Source organism: Passer montanus, unplaced genomic scaffold (genome assembly GCF_014805655.1).
Source record: "Passer montanus isolate IOZ18808 unplaced genomic scaffold, ASM1480565v1 scaffold51, whole genome shotgun sequence".
In the NCBI taxonomy this organism is placed as follows: domain Eukaryota; kingdom Metazoa; phylum Chordata; class Aves; order Passeriformes; family Passeridae; genus Passer; species Passer montanus.
The window spans coordinates 4,415,291-4,438,313 of record NW_024370041.1 but is presented as its reverse complement, the minus strand read 5'-3'; the positions used below and the strand labels follow the sequence as shown (position 1 = coordinate 4,438,313).

Here is a 23,023-nt window from a genome sequence, read left to right as displayed (position 1 = left end):
GCATTGTTTTCCCAATTTTTTATAGTCTCATTTCTATTAAAATCAAAGTATCTTGTGACTTAAGACCTCTTTAAAGCAGAGGTAACAGTTATATGAGAAGGCCTACATGAGCTCATCACAATCTGAGTACCACTAACACTTTGTTAAGAGAAAATTAATATACAGGAGCCAAGTACCACACATTAGCCATGGCACATCACCACTTCTACACCGTGCAGGACTTGCTGGAGCTCGCTTGTCTTTGGCAAATCACTGTAACACCTGCAGAGACATGCTCTGGTAGCAGTTACCTTCACCTTGAGCATCGTTAACAAGCCTGACTTTGGTGTTTTGATCCAAGGCTCTACAGAATTCCCTCTCGTGCTCCACACTGCCTCCCATCAAGCACCACGTGGAAGGACTAAAACCCCAAATTACCTGATGACACTGATTGGGCCAGTGCAGGGGGCAAAGGGGAGCAGCAGGGTTTGCTCCCTGCTCGCCAAGACTGGGGCACCAGCTTTAATCTGGTGCCATCCCACGGGGAGCTTGTGAACTGCTGCTCCCGGTCAGCAGTGCACAATTCCAGCCCAGGATGGAGCTGCAGGAGGGCAGTGAAGGAACAGGGCTCCCCCCCAGCTGTGGCACAGCCTGCAACTGCTCGCCGAGTCAGCAGGATTTAGCCAGCTGCCTCAGACAACCTGGGCATTTTAAAAGTATTTAATTGAAAAAGTTACATTAAAACTTATTCTGACCACATTACCTGACTGGTTCTTTTGTGAAGAGGAGGTTTCTGTGACCTTAGAAGAGTTTGTTTTTGCTGTTTTGTCATTGCTTGTCTCCCTCTGTCACAAAAAAAAATATGAAAAAATAAAAAAACTCCTAATTTATGAGTGGTTGGATACAACTGGCAATTAGTTCTGGATTTATGTTATTAAAAAGAAAGTGTCTTTACAAGTATCTGAATGGTACTGTAGTTAAACTAGCCCCACTTAAGCGAATTTTAAAACTCATTTACAGCACAGGGTACACACCCATAAACAAATGAGAAATATTAAAGAACACAGTACTTGAGCATCCCACTTATCCATCCCAAATTCAGCATATCAAAAGGGGGAGTGCTAAACACAAAACTTGTAAATTATCCTTACTACCCTTTGTACAAACTGGTCAAATTAAAACCTTTAAAGGTAAATTGCAGAATTAGTATAGAAATTTGAGAGTAAACCCTGTGCAGAAATCTAAGTCTCAGAGAGGCTTGCTTCCAACTCCACAACTTATAGCAGTGCCATTTTTAAAATTACTATGGTTAAGATTGTTTCAGCATTTCCAGAATAAAACCACTATTTTCAAGGGAGAATGAACAGCACCTAAATTTGCTCCAGATTGAGAATTCATTATTAAAAGTTTAGGCCAAAAACAGGGGAAGATTTTATCAAATCTTTGTCAAAATTAAGACGTTGCTCCTTACACATGCCACTATTTTTTTTTCCATTTCTTATGGTACAAATTCATTCAAATCACTAAAACTGTAGCCTAGAATACTTAACCCTGTCATGCTCACCTGATTAATCTATTGAATAGAAAGCTTTACACACATTTCCAATGCTTTACATGCTTCTTCACAGTCTGCATCTGACAACCAGTTTTACCAAAGATGTGCAGGTGAACACCTGGAAGGCCAGGGAACTGATTTCCTTTGTAAAAATAAACACAACTGGCTGCAGATGTGCCATGCTGTGCTTTTACTGAGCTCTAAGCTGCCCTAGCACCAATGCCACCAGAGCTCCCAGGATGGGTTTGCTAAGATTACTGTTACACTTCTGGGCAGAAATGAAAGGAAAGAGGTGTCAGGAGGATGGTGCCAGACTCTTTTCCGTGGTGCCCAGTGACACAACAAGGAATAATGGCCACAAACTAAACCACACAAAGTTCCACCTCAGCACGAGGGAGATTTCTTTACTTTGGGGTGGCAGAGCATTGGAACAGTTGCCCACAGAGGTCGTGGAGTCTCCATCTCTGGAGACATTCCAAACCCACCTGGACACATTCCTGTGTAACCTGCTCTAGATGACCCTGTCTTGGCAGGGGGATTGGACTGGATGATTTCCAGAGGCCCCTTCCAATCCTAAGGATTCTGTGATTCTGTGAAAATGTACAGGATAGTTCATTCTTAAATTTCAAGCACACTTTACAGAACCCCCATTTTGTTAAAGTGCATTTTATATACATCAAAGCAACAACAAACAAATTAGTTTTTCAAAACTTCCATATGGGTACTTATGGCTTGATTACTTTATGTGAAAACATTCTGATTTTGTAAATAAGAATTAAGGACAGAGGGAGAGTATAACCCACAACTCTTGTGCAAGAAGCAAAATGTCACGAAATCAAAGCTCCTCCTACCCAAAATGACTGCTCCTAAAGCCTGCAGGTAAACTGGGAATAGCAGAAAGAAGGTGCATGGTTAGTGTTTGCTTTTTTGAATCATTACATAGATATTTTCACTGTCATTCACTGAATGTTCTATTAAGCAGCAGCACATACAGCTGGAAGTGCCTTTGGATTGTGAAGGCAGGGATAAGACTATGAGAGAATTCCTAAAACAAACTGTAAACCAGATCTGACCTTTCTGTGGAGCACAACCCTGCTATATGCATTTAGTTTCCAAACCACCTAATATTTACACAAATCAAACCCCTTGAAAGCAGTTCTGATAAACTGACCAGAGAGATAACAACATTTTTAAAATGCACATTATAAAGTCAGTGGTATTCACAGCCATTAATGCCATGAACACTATGGGGATCATTCATCTGATTTAGTTATTTATTTTCCTGCTGGTATATTCACATGTGTGTCACAGCACCAAAGACACCAGAACCTCTCATGCATGAACTATACTGCAACCACCTTTTATCCCACTTCTGAGAATGCAGGATAATTGTAGGGTGCAAATGCTGGTGGGACAGGAAAGTACCTTTAGAACAGTCAAAACAAGGACTTTATAGGAGGAATTAATTATAATAAGTAAACTTCATTATTCCATGCACCTAGTGTATTATAGTATATTCAAATAAATTAGGCAAGTTTTAAAAAGATTTGAAAAACTGCTCCTAGAAAGTCACATGAATATGCAATGACTAACCCATTCCAGCAAGAAGTGCCAAAACCAGTTTTGGCCCTTCTTTCTCCAGAGGTAACAACATTAACAATTATCTCTGTCCCTTGATAATCAGCTCATTAAGCCTATCTGAAAATCTCTTTTTTTTATATTAAACTCAAAGACAACAAGTTGTCTTAATATCTACAATATTAACAGAAGTAGCAAAATAACCAGCCCACCAACAAACTGACACCTACAAATAAGACCTCCACAACTCATTAAAAAAAAATAAATGTACTACCTCTTTCCTTCTATGAGGTTGTTTCATTTGACTGCTGTACACCACTGAATTTCTGAACTTAGGTCTATGGTACTCACACTTCAGTATGACACTGCAATAAAACACCTGAACACACGTGTGAGCTAAGCCTTCCTCACAAGTAAAACCCATGAAATTCACTGCTCTACATGCATGACTAAATCAACCTGTGCCTGAGCCCCCACAAGGTTTGTGCTGTGTCTGCACACATAGTGACCTATGTAAGGAAAATTCTCATTCTCACAAGCAAGCTAACCAGAAAAGGAGCCTGAAATTTGTGTGATAAATATACTTTTACTGCAGAAATATAAATTTACTGCAGTCTTCTAACCCAAGAAAAGGTTCAGCATTCCACTCTAAAGTGTCCTATAGCCTTCCTGTTTGTGGAAAGTAGTTCTTCTGTTTTGCTTTACCTGCTTTCCTCTCTTCTGACTTTTGTCTAAAATAACTATTGGCTAAAGATATTTCTTTTATATTCTGATAAAACTAACTCCAAATCAGGAGGAAAGAAACATAACTACAGAGCATAACAACACAGAGAGGTCATGCCTCCCTCTGCACATTCCTTTGGGAAACAATTTAAGTAGCAAGTGCAACTTGTCCTACCTCCATCCTCAGAACCAAAGTTAAAAATCCCACAGTGGTAAGCTGACATGGATCTCTGAATATTGACAACAGTTTGGTATGATATATAGGCATTTCTTTTTTAATCCTGAAAATGGAAATGCTGACAAACTTAACTACAGCAATGTGACTGGTGCTGCTATAAATCAACCCCAACAAACCAATGACATAATTACCTTCCGATTATTCTGTTTATCCATCCTGAGTCTTTTCCTAGGTGCTTCCTGAACTTCAAAATCTTCTGTAGGCTCCTTTGTCCTCTTTTTTTGGTTTCTTTTATTTCCATGTAAATTACCTTGGGATGGGGGATGGGGGAAACTCACATGAAAAATAATCTAAAACCCACTTTGAAATTATTTGAACTGATCTAGTTATTTAAGGTACTTTTCTTTCAGTCATTATTTTTAAAACATGGTTAAACATTAACACAGTTTGATGACCTCTTAATGCTTAGGGTCTGGTTTCTGGTGCTGAAGACTAACTCTAGAACAAATCTAAATCAACTGCCCCATACTCAAGTTATTTTGCAAAGATAAGTCTACCTATGCAAGCACTAGTTTAAGATCTCAATGTTACTGCCCAACATTTATTTCATATATCAGGCTGCATGTGATTGAGCTGTGCAGCTTCTAACTCTCCTGCCACTTTATAACAGTGTCTTTCTACTAAAACTACTTTCTAAGTGTCCTCCTTAAGCCTATTTAAGTGGTGACATCTATTAAAGGGACTCTGAAAAAGACAAGATATCACCATCTGTACAGATTAATTCTCTTTCTGCTATGGCAATTCCAGACTCTAACAAGCTGATTGTATTTTACACGAGACCAAAAGATCCCTTGCCTTTATGAACCAGAATCCTATGAACAGAACCACATTGGCCATTTTAGACCACAAAGTTATTTATGTATTTAGATGGTTGTTCACTGTAAAGTTCAAGCAGCTGCTAAATACAAAAGGTCAGTGAGTAATCTACATAGCCCTGCCACAGGTTCCACTATTGTCTGCACCTCAAAAAGATAGATGAGGGTTTGGGAAGTGGTCTGTTTCATCAAGATGAAATGATAACATAATTAGACTCTCCAGTACTCTCTAGTTTATGAAGCTACAGAGTATTATTAGCATGAAAATTTCAAGCTCCAGGGGCACAAATATGTTAACTGAAAATTGCCCTACAGCTACAAGCATTCTATTCCAGTAGGAACAAATGTCTGTAAATATTAAAAACATAGCAACTTGAAAATATGGAACATTTTCAAATTAATGTTCTTATCTAAACAATCTAGGACATATTCTATGATCCAACTGAATCCACAAAGCAGACTGAAATGGCTCCAGGAGAACCTGCTACTTACAAAAAGCCAGCAAAAGAAATCCCACAACATTCTTCCAAGTTTAAGATATAAGAGGATTTGAGATGGGGAACAAGTGAACTGACATTTTCATCTGCAGGTAACTATAAATGTACACAATATATGTACTAGAAACACCTGGTACAGGTACAATTTCAATTACATTTCTTGCAATATGACACTGAGGAAGGTGAACAAAATTCAGCACTACAGTGTTAAGATATTTAATTTGGGATCCATTAAAGTTCTAACGTCAAGGAAGACAACATCTGAGATAAAATAAAGAGATTATGATACGTGGGCGATTACATAAAAAAATACACTCAACATCTACTTATAATGATGAGCTATTTGCACAGAACACAAATTTCAATTACTTCTGGATCTTGATCTCCTTTTAGGTGAGTCTTGAAACACTTTACGTTTGGCCTCTCCAATATTCTTCAATGATGAACCTTGAGAGATACAGAACGTGGTTTTTTTTTAAACTGATATCCAAATATTTAACACTTAAAATTTAAAGTTAAAAACTTTTCAATTTTCCACAAAATGATGTTATTTCACACACACACAGTTAACAAAACTGACTGCCATTTTTATACAAGTTTTTCCAAGTCTCACAAACTTTCAAACACTCCCTCTCATTCTTGTCATTGCCCAAAGCAGCACCTGTTGGCTTCTAATACTTCCATATAAGTCTTCTTACAGTGCTATAAAGCTATTTAAATTTGAAAAATAATAGCTAGTTAAATTTGATAAAGTTCACGCAAATGGCAAACTATCTTCCTCCTCCTTTCTCAAGTAAGCAACTCCAAACCCCCTCAAATATTTTGGAAAACAATCAAGACTGTTCATCAAAAACAAACACCAGAAAAAAGCAACAAAAATACAAGGAGAAAAAAAATAAAGTATTTGCAAACTTGCACAAAGTCCTAAAAACTTTGAGTAGCACAACAAAATGCCAAATGGCTGAAGGGTACAGAATAAAGTCTGGAATAGTTCTTCCTGAGATGACGATGATGTGAAGTAATACACTTTAGGCATATATGAAGAAAAGGTGTAGCACTGATTAAATTTTTTAAACCGTTTCTAACTGTCCTATAAAAACAACATCTCAAATTTTACTAGCAGTTAACTCTTCATCTTCCCACCATCCACTTGTAACAAGCAGTGGATGCAATGGCAGCTGCTTATGGGCAGAAGAAGAATGAGAAATCAGCAATGTCTAAACAGCAGAAGGTTTACATAGAACAACTTTTCAGAACAATGAGCAAGAAATGTAGACTTCATGGGTTGCGTTTATTGGAACCATTGGCATTCCTTTGCTATTGGCACAAACACCAAGAATTAAAACTGGAAAACAGGGAAAGCTGTTTTCCCTACAGGGTCTCAAATATGTGCTTAGTTTAACGCCACTATGTATATCAAATTTAGTTAGAGTACACTAGCACAGTTTTACGTTTACCAGAGTCTTCTTCAGATTTGGGAGAGGTCACTATGGCAAACTTTGTGTTATAGCGAGCTTTCTGTTTTTCACTAAGCATGTTCCACTGCGATTCCAGCAGCTCTTCAATCTCCTCACTCGAAGCATCTGGATGTTCAGCAACCACCTATACATGCAGAAATAGGGTTGAATTAAAAAAAAGTGACCATTGGAAAGAAAGGTGTACACACTTCCATCACTTTGGAAAACTGGATGCAAACAATATCTAATATTTCTGCTGTAGACAGAACTGGAATAAAACCTACTGTATCCAGTTCTGCTTTGAATAGCCACTTCTCTCTCTGTCTTTAAAAAAAAATTGACTAGGATATTCAGAAGTATTAACACTAATTTTGGAAGTATCTATTTGCCTTTTACCATTCAAAAAATGCAGCAAGTGGAGTAAGTATAAACCTTGTCCTGTGGGCATTCAAAAAAACGTGTATTGTATGCTCAATGAAGTTTAAATATAGATCCACAAATGACAGGCAAGCAATACTGAAATATACCTTTGCCTAGAAAGAAATCCATCAATTCAGACCAAAACACATTAATCATGGAACTCAGTACACCTAACTCAGCAGAGATTTACATAAGTTAGCATCTGCTGCAACATTTTCCTGTATTGATTCATCATTTTTGTATTATGCATATGAACACTAGGAATGCACAAGCTGTGCATCTTTTTTAATGTTATAAGCAGGACACATAATATCCATCAATATGGAGTTTAATAGAGTTTCTGGAGGTATATTCAACAAAAAAAAAATCGAGTACTAAAAAGAAAGAAAAAAAATCCTCCCAAACTCCTTCAGTATAACCCTACTTCTGCTTAAGGAAAATCAGGTTTGATTAATCATACAAGTCAAAAAAGTGTATGCTTGTGCAGAAATGAAACAGTACATTTAAAAACAATCCTTCTCATCTCATTACCCAGCATTCTACAGAATCCTACCTAAGTGATGCAACTGATACCCCAAAAACACAGAGCAAATCAAAAACAGTCAAGAAAGCAAATACAGAATTTTTTCTGGTAAGGTGAAATGATTAAACCTAATTTCTTAGAATTTAGGGTCTTAAAACTACATTTCCTGTTATCAAACAGGATGTAAGTGTGACTGTTGCTTTTCCAGGTGTTAAAATAGTTGCAGCACCTTCCTTTCACTGGTCAGTGTCTAGTATGGAAATCCATGCTTAATTTTTCTCCTAGTAGAGTAGTAAGAATTGTCTTGTAGTAAGAATTTCTATCTGGCATAATCCATCTGCATAAGGCTTGAGGAGTACAACTACCTTCGAAAGCCTCTACTCAATTTTGATTAAAATCCAACAACTGGATTCACATTATTGAAAGGGAGGAACATAAACCCACAAGATACCCCCTTCCACAAACCTCACTTCTTCAGGATATGAAATTAGCATCAATTTTTACTGTTGTCACAAATGTACAGGTCATTGTGCCCAATGAGGGCACAGAGCCATTTAATTCTCCAAGAAATAACTAGATATATTCAGAGAAATGAGATACACATGAACATTACCTCCAGTCTCAACAAAATAAGAATAAGAATAACTTTCAGCTGACTAGCAGTACTGTGGAATGACAAGGAAAAGACACTCAGAATTCTTAAGGGTGAAGGGACCCTTGCAAATAAGACCTCCAAGGAAAATAAATGCTTAGTAGTCTTCTCCAAAGTCTCCATGTTAGTGAAACTATTCCTTAATTTTCCTCACAGCAGACTCAAGGCCCAAATCAATTAATGTAAACAGTGTAGCTCTCTGCCTCCCACCTGAATGATACCTTTATCTCCAGTCAGACACTTCCTTCCAAGGCTTACTAGCCTTGTATTTTTCACAGGGGAAGCACACAATACAATAGTACAAAATACATCTTTACACCTTTGGTTAACAGCACAAAGTACTTAATACATCACTACAACCACAAAAGCATTCCAAGCTTTCAGCACCTCCCTCAGGGATGTGGGAAGTGTGTCTATTAAATCATTAAAAACATTCTCCAGCAGTTAAATAATAACAAAATCAAACCAAGATATGAATCTCACTACCACACAGACCAGGCTCCAAGCAAGACACAGCAGAAATGGCTCTACTTTTAAGAGAGCTTGGTATTAATAGAGGACCTCCAGAGGAGTCCTCAGCCACCCCTTCACTTCCATCCCTTCCCAAGATTGAGGACAGAGAGCCTCTTCTAAGTCTGTAAGGTTCCTTTTTTCTCAGTTTCTACATGCAAACACTAAGAAAGCCATACACTAAACTCTCCAATGCCACCAGTACAAGCAGCTCAAAACCAGGTTTGTTTTTTAGCCAGCATTATCCCTCTTGCTGAAACACCAGAACATCTACAACACAACAAAACAAACTCTGGGTGAAAGTCATGCAGGTTGAACCAGATAAGCCTAACAGAAGGGGACACTCCAAATCCTAGATTAGAATTTCCACCTTCCACCAATGGCATGAACCTGCCATTTTAAAAGCAACATGAAAGCAAAAAGCATAAATATGTAAGTTGGCGTTTCCTCACTTTGCCAGTCAAATTCCAATCAAGACAGGTTCTTCTGATGATCAGTTAGAGGTATCTGCAGCTTTCACAACCTAGTTTCATTCTACCCACAGAAGTGTTTCTGTACCTGTTAGAGTGGATCACACATTCAGGCAGATTTGGGTTTTTATGACAGATCTTATTAAAAGGTATTCTAGGCAGAAATGGCAGGATGCCCTCTTTCTAAAAATACGTAATATTTTTTAACTTACTTCCTTCTACTTAATTTTGTGCAACATTAGCCACTATCATCAGTGAGAATTTCAAGTTTAAGAAAGTTTTTCAATTTCCTGAAATGACACTGAAGAAAAAGTACTTCCTCAATTTCACATATTCTAATGGTCTTCATATTTTCTATCTATTAATTTGAGAATTACAGCATAACCACAGTAGGGAACAAAGCCTGATAAGTGGCACAGAAAATAGAAATACCAGAGACTCAGCACATCTCTTCTCTGCAAAGTGTGTTTGGCTAAGAGTCCATAAAGCTAGCCATCATAATCTCATTTCTTCCAGAGAAACAACTGTACATCCCTCAGTATTGCAAAAGACTTCTTGCTACATACATTGAAGGACAAGGAAATTCCCTCTTGCAATGTCACTTACAGAAAAACTGTGAATAGAACTCATGTGTCTCCAACACGAGACAGATGATTTACCCACACAGCTTTTCATAATTAATATGTCCAAATCGGTATTTAATAGTCTGGCTACAAAACCATTTCCTTTCCAGAGCCAGGAAACTGCAATGCTCTTCTCAACTTAACCAAAGACACCAAAAGGTTTATGTAACACTGTGCTCATTTTAATTCTCAATATTAGCTTAAGTTTCAAGGATCTAGTAAGACCCCAAGTTGAACCACAACTAATTGACTTCCATCCAACAGAATCTGCTTTCCAATATTTCTTTATAAAGTTTGCACCTATTAATTCTTTTCTAATACAAATATGCTATAATGAAGTCAACCATTCAGTAGCAAGAGTATGACAAAGTCAGCACTAACTTCCTGATCCTTCTGTGAACAATATGTAATAGTACAATAAAACATAAGATATCACACTAGCTTCGGATTGTGGAACAGTACTGTAAATGGAGCAAAAGGTTGTGAGGAAGAAAAATTATTAATCCTGATTTTAAAGTAATAAGCTACACCAGCAATAGTGCTTTTACACTTTTAGGTCTTCCTAAAAAGTGTTGATAATAAGATATTTATTTATTCTACCTTGTATTGGAGTATAAGTGCCTCATGAGGACCTGGTTTCTGTCCCAGAAAGTTCCACATACTGACAGTGATTTTTACAAGCTTTGGTAAGCAGATTCTTTTGAAGCTCAGCAAAATGTTCTGGGTAAGTAAATTCAGTTTTGAGGTGTTCAAAGATAAGGGAACACACAGTATCAACTGAGCCATGTCCTCAGAAAGAATGTAAAAGCTATTTACAAGCAGATTGTCATGAAGAGCATAATCTCTGCTATATTCGCCTGAGCATATTATGTATGCATATGTATTACACTGTACATACACTGAAGACAAAATATGGCTATACAAAGTACTACTGGTTTACGTGGGAAGATACTAACACAGCTTTTGCTCGAAATACAAAAGCAGTTATCACTATCTTGTTTATATTGCTCACATTCCCTTCTTTCTCCATTTCTGTCTAGAATAAGATTTGATGCAGGGATACCTTGTGAAACCCAGAATATTATGGATTGTGCAGCAATAACTAATTTTTGTTTACTAAAGTAGTTTCTCCACGTACAGAAATGAGAAGAGGCAATCAACAATAATAACAGCTAAAAGAGACTAACCTCATCTCTGTACTTCTGACAAAAGACCAAAAACTGAGATACTGCATCGCCCTTTCTGCTTCGTGGAGTAGATGCTGGAGTTTTCTTTCTATTGAGAGGGGAGCCTATCCCTCTTTTGGATTCTGCCTGTTCAGATGACTTTTGAGGAGTAGTATTCTTGTCCTCCAACTGACTGCTCTCTTGCATATCATCAGCAGCAGACAGTTTTGATGTCCTTCTCCTCCTCTTGCTAGGAATGCCAGACTCCTTCATTGATTTCAGATTTGGAGTGCTTTCTTCATGTGAGTAGGACGACTCATCCATCTCCTCCAAGGGTTCCACGGCAATGCCAACCTCCTTTGCCACTCGAGGATTCAGGTGGGGTCTGTCCCTGACATAGATGAAGGTGTACTTGGCCTTGCGCTCCTCCACTGGCATTCCCACTGCCTCACTGGCTTGCTTCACACCCATCTCCCACTGCGGCCGCAGCTTCCCCGACACCGGCTTTAGCATCTGCAACAGGAGACAGCCCCGTGAGCACTCTGCACACTTGGGATTTCAAAATGCTGCCATTAACATCAAACAACCCCACGAGACTTATTGTCATGCAGGTCTGTAATTGAGAGTTCAAATGGAGCTGTGTTTGATACTACTGTAGCACAGATGAATCCATGACAAAGCAGAAGAGTACTCATGTTTACTAAGTAACAAACAATAAATCTCCCCATCCTTTGCATCTATAAATGACATTTAAGACTGAAAGCTCCTCTAAAACAAGCCATCTTAAAGCTTTTTATAATACCTATTTGTATCTATTACACCCTTTTAATAATACCTATTTATATCTGTTACATCTCTGTAATGCTAAAATAAAAAGCTTCAAATCTTGCCTGATTTGGTAACATCTTACCTTTATTTTCTCTGATTTAGTGAGGGCTTGTCTTGCACTTTCTTGGCATAATTGTTCAAACTGGTCTTTTTCTTTGAAGGGTACCAGGCTCTTCTCAAATATCCAGGCTCGCTCTGGGGCATCTCCAAAAAACTGAACGTGATATTGACGAAAACTCTTCTTCTGTCCTGAAAATTTAAAAAAAAAAACAACAAAAAGTGTATTTATAGATATACACTCTGGTAAGCCCCTGCAGACTTGAAGTGTGTAAGCTGCTGCAGTTGCCATAACAAAAGCACAGAAAAACTGGATAACTTTTCAAAAAGTTAGAGTTTATGAAGATATAATTTATGAAGTCTGACCCAAAAGCTCAATAGTTTAATTCCCAGCAAGAACATGCTTGGCTAAATTAACGCGAGGTTACAATCACCTGCCAGTTTTCCACGTATATTAATTTTACATGTAGGTCTGGGTGTTTCTGAAAATGAATTTATCATTCAATTCTCAATGAACACTGAGGAAGTTCCACAGCTTGGAGAGCTTGTGCACTCAGCCTCCTCTCTGTCTCCTGAAGTTTATTTTTTGATATTCTTAAACAGAGACACATATTTCATCTGGTTTTAACCCTTGCAATGAAAACTTCATATTAATCAAGATTTTTCAGGAATCAAAGAAATCATTAAAGGATTTGGCTGGCAGAAGGGAGAATGGAATGATAAGAGTACAATTCTGACATCTAAATAAGAAACATTTTTTCTTCTACAACTAAAAATATTTCCTTTTTCCCCCTAGAAAAACAAGAGGAACACTATCTCACTGTGATATGATACAGGCATACAACCTTTCCTTTCCAAAGGTCTCAGCTACTCTACAGAGAAGGGGGGAGAAACCACTTTCAAAACTCATCAAAGGGTTCAGTTAACAATGAATTTCTAAAAGGCAGAGGTAAGAGATCACACTTAAGATGTCCTCTAACACCTTGTTGATTAGAACTTGTAGGTTTGCTAAGTGTTCAAATTGTGGTCTTGTTTAAAAATAGAAAAGGTTTTAACCTGCACTTCTGTGTTTGCAAATTCAATCCTGCTGGATCAAATACGCTGCCTACAGTAGGTGTGGTTCCTCCAGTGTCACCACACCAGTGTGTGCAACACACAGACTGGGCAGCAGACAAACTCAGGGAAGGATGGACACCCAGTAGGTACAAATAACATCCACAATTCTGTGCTACTGGGGACTTCAAACCAGGTCTAGATTCCATCAGGAATTCCATTATTCGTACACTGCATGTCTTCAGGCTTAGTCACCAAAGAGATCTAGTGGATTGCTTCACACTCTATTTTTGGGGTTTCTAGAGCTAGAAAGAACTCTCTTTTCATGATGATTCAGCCAACGTTTATTTTAATAGGGGATTAATCTTGTAAAATATGGCATCTGGAAGGGTAATATGAAATCAACCTAATTAATGGTATGGGCAAAAATTTGAATATATACATGTAATGTTTTATAACAATTACAAACTTACACTATATATAAAAAACATCTATGAGAACTACAAGAACTATAGCGACTCATCTGAGATCAGACATGAGGATCCAGAGGAAGGGCAGAGGGAAAGTCTTGGGATTGTAACCATCACACATCCAATCAGTAGTCTAACACATTTTCCAGTGTTGTGTAGTCAGGAACAATTCTCTTGCACAGCAATTACTTTGTGCTCATCAAGAAAATGTTTAAGTAGTGACTGCAGAGCTCTTATGACTTAATCTGTCTATTTTACCAGGATGCCCTGGCTGCATACAGAGGTGCCACAGCCTAGATTTCCAACCTCCTGTAAAGATCTGCCATGAGCCCATTTGCCAAGCAGGCAGGCACTGTGCTCCTTCTGCACCGTAATGCTGGGCAGCTGTAATTGCCTAATTAAGGAGATTAAGTCATAGTGCCTACCACTAGAGTCACAGAACCCACTGGTGAATCTTCAGGTATCCTCTGAGAGTTTAATTTTACCAATGCTCCTGGATAAAATAGTGGCACAATCATTAATGGCTGTTACATAGGGAAACTTAATTTTTAGCCCACAGAATCCTGAAGCAACTAATTGTTGGCAGTTTGGGAGAGTGTTCTGGGAACCCACCACTTCCCTGGTGCTTCTCTGTATCTGAGCATCTGTGGTTGACCACAGCCAGAGACAGCATATTGAGTGAGATGGAGCTTTAGCCAGACCCAGCACAGACTTTCTTACACAAATATGTACTTCCCACAAGTTGAAAGTTATTAGTTTTTATGAAGCTTAATCAGCTTGAATGATCAAATCAAGTAGCAACATACAGAAATTCAGAGTGCTTATAAACACTTGATCCTAAGCCTAGAAATGAGAAATACAGAGACATATCTCAGTGTTTCTACTGCTCCCTGATAAAAGACCTTTTCTTTTTGCAAGAAGAGACTTCTGATAGTGCCTAAATAATAGAGAGTAGGTGGAAGGTAAGACTGAAAATACCTACTGATAGAAATACACACATCAGAATGCATTTAGCAGTCAGGATGGCTGCTCAGACTCTGACTAAACTCCTCAAGGAAAAGGCAGGCCCAAACCCACTGCAGAGCAAACATGAGAAATCACCATCATTCCCATTACTTCAAAGTGAGGGAAATGAACATTACAAAGTAGGTGGGCCCTTCCTTCTGTTTGTGCTCCACAGGCTGCATTCAGACATTTGGTACTGGGTTTTCCTGGGTCTGTTTCTATATTTTCTGATAAAGATGCACTACGAAGATTCTGGATAATGAACATAAACCTTGCTCCTTTCAAGGAACAGAGCAATTGTTAGGAACAAATACACAGCTCTACTACTCTCAAAATCCATCTCTTTATGTCAAAATAGATCTAATAATCCAGAGACTAAAAATGATAGGGACTGCCTGATCCAAACTCTGAAAGACTGCTACAAGGAAAATTTGTCTGAGGAGTCTATAAAAACCATTCTAAAAATTGTATTATGAATGCTTGAAAAGGTTCTCAAGAAGCCATTTAGTTTACTACCAATTTTGAATCTAGCTATAATTCTAGAGATATTAATTCAATTTGTTCTTAAGAACCTCCTATGAATGAGATCAGACCATTTCTCTGGGCAATCCACTCCAATGCTTCACTGCTTTCAGCCCTTCCAACTCTTTCTTAATGTGTAGTCTAAATATTTATTACTACTAAAGCATCAAAAGTTTCAGGTATCAGAAAAGAGAACAAAGGTGCAAATGAGATTAAGAAATTGTACAGATTCATACCTAAAAATTTCATTAACACTTGGTAGTTTTTGCATTTAAAATCAACCAATATTGTCTGTAGATATCATTACTGACTCCATGAATCAGAGAAAATTTAGCTGCCTGAATTATGGATTGCTTTTAGTAAATCACAGTCATCAGTAATATTTAATTCCCATCAGCTTAAATCAAATTTTTACCCTGTATCAATTTACCAAGCATTTCCACAGAAACAATAAAAAACTCTGTTAGGTTTGGGTTTTTTCATTTTTTTTAAGAAGACTCCACACAGTTTGACAGCTTACAACTTTGGTATCTTTCAGAGAACACTTGAGTTAAAAGACAGCTATATGCTCAAGAATAGCATTTACATGATTTTAACATTCCTGCTGACAACAAGTTGCTGATCAACTGCACAGATGAAGAACAGAATTCTTCCAAAGCAATCATTTTGTACACCTGAAGAAATCTGAACGACATACCTTTTAGTTTAGTGTAGGCATGGAGAACAGGATCAGCAGAAACCATACACGGCCACCATGGGAAACCTGACACTTTTGACCACACTAGATCTCCTATATTATACTTCAACAGATGGACTTTTTCCTCTTTGATGGTACTTTGAGTTTGATCTCTCTTAGAAGAAGCCTTAAAAAGAAAAAAAGAAAAGCCAAACTGATCATCATCTTTTGTTCAGATATGCACCAGTGGTAATAGAAGGAGGAAAATAATAAATAGTTCATAAGAATAAAATGCTGTCATGTTTGCTAGTAAACAATAATTGCATTTCATGTGTAATGAAAACTTTAAACTTTAAGCCATAGTTTTGGTTCTGTAACAGTGAAAAAAATCCACATTCCAGTTACAGTTTTCTATTTAATTAGAAATATTGGAAGTAAGCTGTGGTTTGCCTTGATCTTTTCAAGTAACTTCTGAGAGACCATCAGGAAGGCTTAATTTGATTTCAAATACATTACCTGAGCACTGGATGTAGATGTGGAAAAATCAACCTCCCTCTGTATTGAATATTATTGATCAAGTTAAGTGCCATACACACAAATGTAATATTAGATTAAAAAAAAAAAATCAAAAAACCAAAACCAAACAAAACCCCCAGACTAGAACAGATTGAAATACTGTCTTTATGTCTGAAGAGAAACTACAAAAATAACCAGTTTTAAAACACCAAGCCCTCCATCTTTCAGCTGTTTTTTCACATACGGAGAACTTGTAACATGAACCATTTCCCACATACTTTTGTGAGATTTTTTTCTGTTCCAGTTCTAACAGTAAAAGTTTGTGAGTGCTCCATTGATGCTGTAAAGCTATTTTAGCTATTGGAAAACAATTACAGAACTATTTCCACTTCAAGGGATAGGTTTAGCTACAAGGGTGCTTTATGTTCCCCTATGATAGACACATTTTTACTACATCATAACAAAGTTCAGCAACACAGACATCTCTTCACCAACTAAAACCATTTCACAGCGTTAGCTGTATTTTGTCTCTCTGGCTTCATCTGTTCTATTTGATATAAATAGAGTGCACCTTTATCCAGGTAAGCACTAACTCTGTAAAAAAGCACAGAAGGTATCCCATCACAGACCTATCACATATTTTACAAAATCACACATTTTGAATCTCCTTTTTAATTTTCTAGTACTGAATTTATATGCAACATTTAGCATTCATCTTTTATAATACCAGCTCATCATGCAGAAGGCAGTTAAAATTAATTAAAAGTGGCAAGAGGAAAGAAAGAAGACAGTTAAGAAAGCAGAAATCTAGAATTTAGAATCAAGTACTTGAAGCATTTATGCTGAATCAGAGTAGGCCACTTTACCTTGTATATATTTTCAAATCCAGAAAATACTCTCAAATAATTACCCATTATATTCCAAACACAAATAACTAAAATCTCTGATGTGCTGCAACTGCATAGAGATTTATTTGCAACTCAAACATAGAGAGGTACATCCAGTCAAAACCCCTAAAACTCAAAGTACTCAGAAATCCATTTCTCAAAGCTTTTAAATCTCTGCTTGGAAAACATACATGAAGCCATGTCCTCTGATTGCTAGGGACAATTACTCATCCAGTGATTCAGCTTTTCTGATGAATTCAGACTTGGTTCATGTGACTCCAGCCAGAGCTACATTCCCATGTCTCATGGTTTTTGGCTCTCTGAGGATTCTCTAAGAGTGGCTGAAAACCCCTCCTGCGAGCTTGCCTCAAGTCCAGCACTCTCAACAGACCTAGAAGGTTCCAAGCAGATGCGAAAAATCAAATGCTCTTTCTAGCAGTTAAACATGATGTGAAAAGTTATGCTTAAAAGCCCAAAATTAAGAAGTCCATATGTCAGGGGCAGGTCTGGAAAAACATTAATCCTAACACAACAAACCAACTTCAGCATTTCAGCTGAAGAGGTAAGGATGGATTTTTTTTTTCAATGAATCAACTTTTCAGAAATGTGAAAGTTACTCAGGAGTCTGAAACTCATTTTTAATTTATGACTCCCTGTATTCTTCAGAAAGTGCAACTAAGCTACAAAGATTTATGACTCTAGTCTGAGAGGGAGCTGGCTGGAATAACGAAAAGGCTCCAGCAGTGCTTCTAACTGCAGCATAATATAACAGGGGTGGCAGTACAGGGATGAATATCACATTCCAGTGTGTCTACAAGCACTTCACAAAATTCTAAAAATGCCCAGAATTCTTTTAGTATACTGGATCATGATAAAAAAAAACTTGAAAATGAGAGGCTCTGACAAAACCTGTAAGGTTTATCTGTGGTGGGCTTGATGTACTTATGTTTTTTTTCTATTGATAAAACATTCATACTTTAAAAGAATGGCAAAATACAGCACAGCATTCGATATCCATGGAGCTCTCATATGAGATTTTTCAGAAGTCTATAGAAAATATCACCACTTGCTCACTTCCATTTCACTTTCCCACACCATTCTGGTTTAGTTTGATTTTCTCATTCTGGGAATTGCTCTGATGTATTCCATAGGCATCTCAACAGTAAACAATGAGGTGCAGTTCCTGGCATGCACTTTGGACATGCAGCTGTAGAACACCAACACTTTATTCAATACTCCCTCTCAGAAAGATTTTTGCAAACCAAATGCAGACACATGTATAGATTTTACTTCAGCATTCACGTAGGCCTATTTTAATTATTAATGCGATGGGGGAAAGAAATTATTTCTAAACAAATTTGCCACCCAATCCCCTCAGGGTATCTCTCTTCTCATACACTGAGGACTGAAGCTCCTTTACAAGACACTTGTATTTTCTGCATTTTTAAAGAACAGGAGATCACTGTCATGTTACAAAGTGGTATAGAAGAAAAGTAATTCGGCTTGCAGTTTCTTTTTCCTCCCAAAGGAAACAGAAATTGTTTAGGGAAGTCTGAACTCATAACAATATGTGGTCAGACAGCACAGGGCATCTGAATGCACCCATGAAGATAGAGAGGCAGGACTAGAAGCACCAGAAGTCCTGTGGGCTGGGTGAATGCAGGGAAGAAGAATGCAGGGAACATCTCCTCCTGCCAGCCTGACCAATTCCTCCTGTGATGATACTTAAACAAATTAAGATGGGAAACTCCTGGTTTAGAACACAACTGTAAAGAAAGGGAAGATCTCACAAAATCAAACTATTTCAAAATGCCTTCCCCTCAAATTTTTGCTCCTTTGTGTCTTTTTCATGACTTCTTTATTCTTGAAATTGGTCTCACTTGTAATTAGATCTCCTACCCATTAAGTCAACAGGCTTCCTGTGCTGCAGAGGAGCACAGAACACTCCCTGGTTCTGTCACTGCTAAGTCTGGAGTGCCCTGCATATGCCCCATCCCATTACCTTTAACTGCAGTTTTGCCAGAATTAAAACCATTTAATTGCAGAACTTCCTTCACCTCTCCATCCTTAATTATAAGCAAGCTCTGCAGCCTGAGGAATTCCCAAACTTTAAACCAGTTACAGTAAACATCAGAAGTAAACAGCTTGGGATCAGAGTACTTTTCTACTTTAAGGAATTTGAGGATTTTGTTCCCCTTTCAAACACAAGACTGCAGAGAATTTACAAAGATGGGCAGTGCTGAGGTGGAGGTGATGACTCCCACACAGACTAATCCTGACACTGGCTACACGAACCATTCCACTGGCTTTGCACCACTCAGGATGGCAGGCACTGAAATTCCTGACTTTCTGGAGTCATGAAACAACTGCTTAGAAAGGCAGCTAGATGGATTTCAAGTTTATTTTGTGTAGGAGGATGTGGAGTCTGAAAATTGAGTAATTCCTTTACAGCAACTGAGTTTTCCCTTGAGAAATTATGACTAGAGGAGAAGCAGCATCCTCAAAAACTCATGTGGGTAAGCAGATGCAATAGGCTGAGAAGGACTGAAAAATAAAACAAAAATTTAACATGCCTTTCCTCTTTCTTTAACGTATGACAGATTTGTTTGTCATTCCCTCAGCACTTTCACAGGCAATGAGTGACAGGCAGATTGACAAGAATTCACAACACTGTTGTCAGCATTGTACCAGCCCAAAGAAATGGCTTGGCCATAGAAAACACTAGTATTTAATTAACTTTGGCTGCATTTGCTCAAAAAAATCCAATCAACTTCCATTTAGTTCTAACCTGCCTGAATATGATGAGACAAAAACACACCATGAATAATAGGTCATTTCAAAGCTTAAAAGTATCTTAAAATGACCAAAATCAAACTCATTTAAGGACAGCATCTTTACTGCATGGAGAGCTTTAGGTTTGTTTGTAGACTCTGCTAGGAAAACACCATGATGAGTGTTTAGTAAACAAGGGAGAAAGAAAGGTTTCTCCTTTCACCTAGAAGGGTTATTAGGTGGTGTCAGATTGAGATTATTTTATCCCTTTTAAAAGTACTCAGTCGTGTTTTGGGTGTACTTCAGCAATTTTGTGTGTATATGTTCATGTGCACACATATGCAAGGAATTATAACCCTTCAAAATTATTGTAAATTACCTGGAACATCAAAGAACTATATAAACTTGAAAAGTTATAGAAATCATACAAAAGCTACAGAAATCATAAAAAAGCTATAGAAATCATTAAAAAATTCCTCTGCTAATTGTCACAAAGGGATTATACAAAGAACAATGTTGAGAACTGGTGAAGTTCTCAACTCTTCACGACATCCTAAGAATTTAATATTGGACAAAAAAGTACAAACCATTAAGACAAGTGAAGACAGTAAATGCTCTTTTCTGTGTAATGTAACTAGGAAGTACATATTGAACAGCTTAAGCTGCAGATATCTGGTATTTCCGTTTTCATTTTCAATTCAGTTTCACTCTGTAGCAAAGAACTTCCACTTTCACTATAGCAGAAGGCCCTGCTGCAAACACAGACTGCTGGAGGTCCAGCTGCAGGCCAGGATAAAAACAAAGCTCCTCACATTACAAAGAAACCAAACCAAAATAATCAAGGGCCCTAAACAGAATATACACAATTAAAATGAATTTTTGAATTGAAGTTAGAGCACACAAACTCACGCAAACCTATTTTTTTCCTATGGAAAAAGATAAGATTTGTTATGGAAAAAGCTAAGATTGGTTGCTGACCAAATCCACATTATTTTTCTCTTCCCACTATCTATTTGTGCTGTGCTTTGTCAGCCAAAACTCCTATTGATTCCCATAGACCTGTGTAATGAAAATAAAAGTGAAAATATTTTGTTTTGTCTTCCCTGTCTATCAGCACAGATAGAGAACTAAGGAAATGGTAGTAGAAAAAACTTCATTCCTTTCAGAGATTCAGGAGAGGTGGCTGGTGTGTCTGGAGAAGAAGGGAGCAACAGAACAGAAAATATTATTTTTGTAATATTTTACTGCTTGCATTCTCCAATGACTAAGGACATTATAATCTAAAAACCCAAAAGTAACAGGACAGCAGCCCCTGTTGCTGTCCTTCCTTCCTCAAAAAAACCACCATAACAAATGTTATGTTCTTAATAACAAATATTTATGTTCTTAGAAAAGCTCTTGTTTTGTGAAAAATTCAGGAATTTCATGTGCCAAAAGACAAATCCACATTCAGTCTTCAGCCCAAGGCAGCCAGGGATGCAGGTACTGTCCCCAAGAGTGACACCCTGTCATCCCACAGGGAAATGGCTGCTTCTCACTCTGTGAATGGTGACAAAAATCTCATCAACTCAAACCACTTCAAACCCCGAAACTACAACTACAGCTGATCAAAAGCAATGCAAACTCCTCTCTATGTACTATTGCTTCAAATAAAAAATGTTGCAACTTAAGTCTCATTTTATGGGATTCTGCCTATACAGTATCCTCACAACCCCCACTGACTAAGTGGTTTAAATTTTTTTTAAAGATTATAATTCACACATTATAGTGAATCTGTTTATCCCCAAAGGGCCTGAGAGGCCCTATGTTTATTCAAGTATCTCCCACATTCTAGGATGTAGGGGAGTATATTCAGATAGCAAGTAACAAGTAACTGAATATATTAAGAATAAAGCGAAAGTATTTTTCACTTGTTATATTCTGTTCATTATGAAATGGGAGAATGCTGTGCAATTACATATTTGCAAACCACTGCCTACAGAGAATGTTTCAGGCAGAAGAGTAAGAGTAAACCAGAACCTCACAATATTAAGGAAAAATGTGGAATTATTACTACAAATGTGGAATTACTACAAAATGGAGAAGGATGAGGAAACAAAGAAAGAAGCAGTGAACAGGCAAAATTTTATGTTCCATCTTCAGTAAAACAGAAGAGGACACTACAACAGAGCATTCAAAAGTCTGCAGCTCCCAAAAGGCCACTGCATCCATATCTGCACAATTAAATCTGCAGCAACCTCATAAAATATACAGTGAGGTAAAGACTACTGAGGGGGAGAGGACATGAAATGTCTACATCAGAACAGAATAGCAAACAGACTCTATTCTGAATTGGCTGGTTAAGTTTTTGGCTTGTTAAATTATACCAAACTAGAGAGTTAACTAAAATCTTCCAAATTCAATTCTGAGAGCAATTACATTAAATGTATTTCATCAAGTTATCCTTCTTCCATTACTAACCACTTACCTAATTTCTTCTATCGCTAAAAGGGGGTCAAATCTGACAATGTGAAAAATTATGTTTGCAGAAGACAGTGTATTTTTATTTTCCTGCCACAACCCAGATTATTTTTTTCCTCTCAACATACTTAGAGAGTAAAGCTATAAAATAATGTCAAAAAATGCTGAAGAAAATCACTGCAGATCTGAAAACTCTTCCATGCTGGCTGAGGCTGTTTGAACCACATATTAAGTTTTATCACAATGGGTTTTTTTCTTCCATTTCCTCCCACAAACTCATCTAAAGCAGTTAGTGAACAGCAGGCTGAGTATCACCATGCAGGACCCTTCTCTCCAGGAGGGAAAGTAAACAAAAGACAATAAAATTCATTGAAGTTTAGACAGGGATTCAGAATGTAGGTTGTGGATTTTAAAACAAAACAGAAGTTCAAATTTGTCTTTCAAATCAAGCAATAAACTCCTGGTTCCATTTCAATTCTTTTTTTTCTGGCTTTGGTTCCCTCATTAACAAGTCTCTAGCAGATAAGAAAATTCCATTTAAAAGGAAATCTGTCTACTCAAATCAATCTTC

The 23,023-nt window shown here is 37.5% G+C and overlaps 1 protein-coding gene across 7 annotated transcripts in view; it reads right to left on the bottom strand.

Annotated features, from left to right (window-relative positions):
* The window catches only part of NSD2 (nuclear receptor binding SET domain protein 2), a 99,736-nt gene that overhangs the window by 28,440 nt on the left and 48,273 nt on the right, over positions 1 to 23,023 (bottom strand). For 6 of the 7 annotated variants that reach the window (XM_039723926.1, XM_039723925.1, XM_039723928.1 and 3 more), the window contains 8 exons: positions 15,839 to 16,004; positions 12,117 to 12,283; positions 11,228 to 11,719; positions 6,843 to 6,987; positions 5,755 to 5,832; positions 4,205 to 4,323; positions 2,020 to 2,124; positions 743 to 824 (listed from right to left, as the gene is read on the bottom strand). In XM_039723926.1, coding sequence (XP_039579860.1) covers positions 743 to 824; positions 2,020 to 2,124; positions 4,205 to 4,323; positions 5,755 to 5,832; positions 6,843 to 6,987; positions 11,228 to 11,719; positions 12,117 to 12,283; positions 15,839 to 16,004 — 1,354 coding nt within the window. The remainder of the gene's footprint in view (positions 1 to 742; positions 825 to 2,019; positions 2,125 to 4,204; positions 4,324 to 5,754; positions 5,833 to 6,842; positions 6,988 to 11,227; positions 11,720 to 12,116; positions 12,284 to 15,838; positions 16,005 to 23,023) is intronic. The other variant, XM_039723930.1, reaches the window with a different exon arrangement.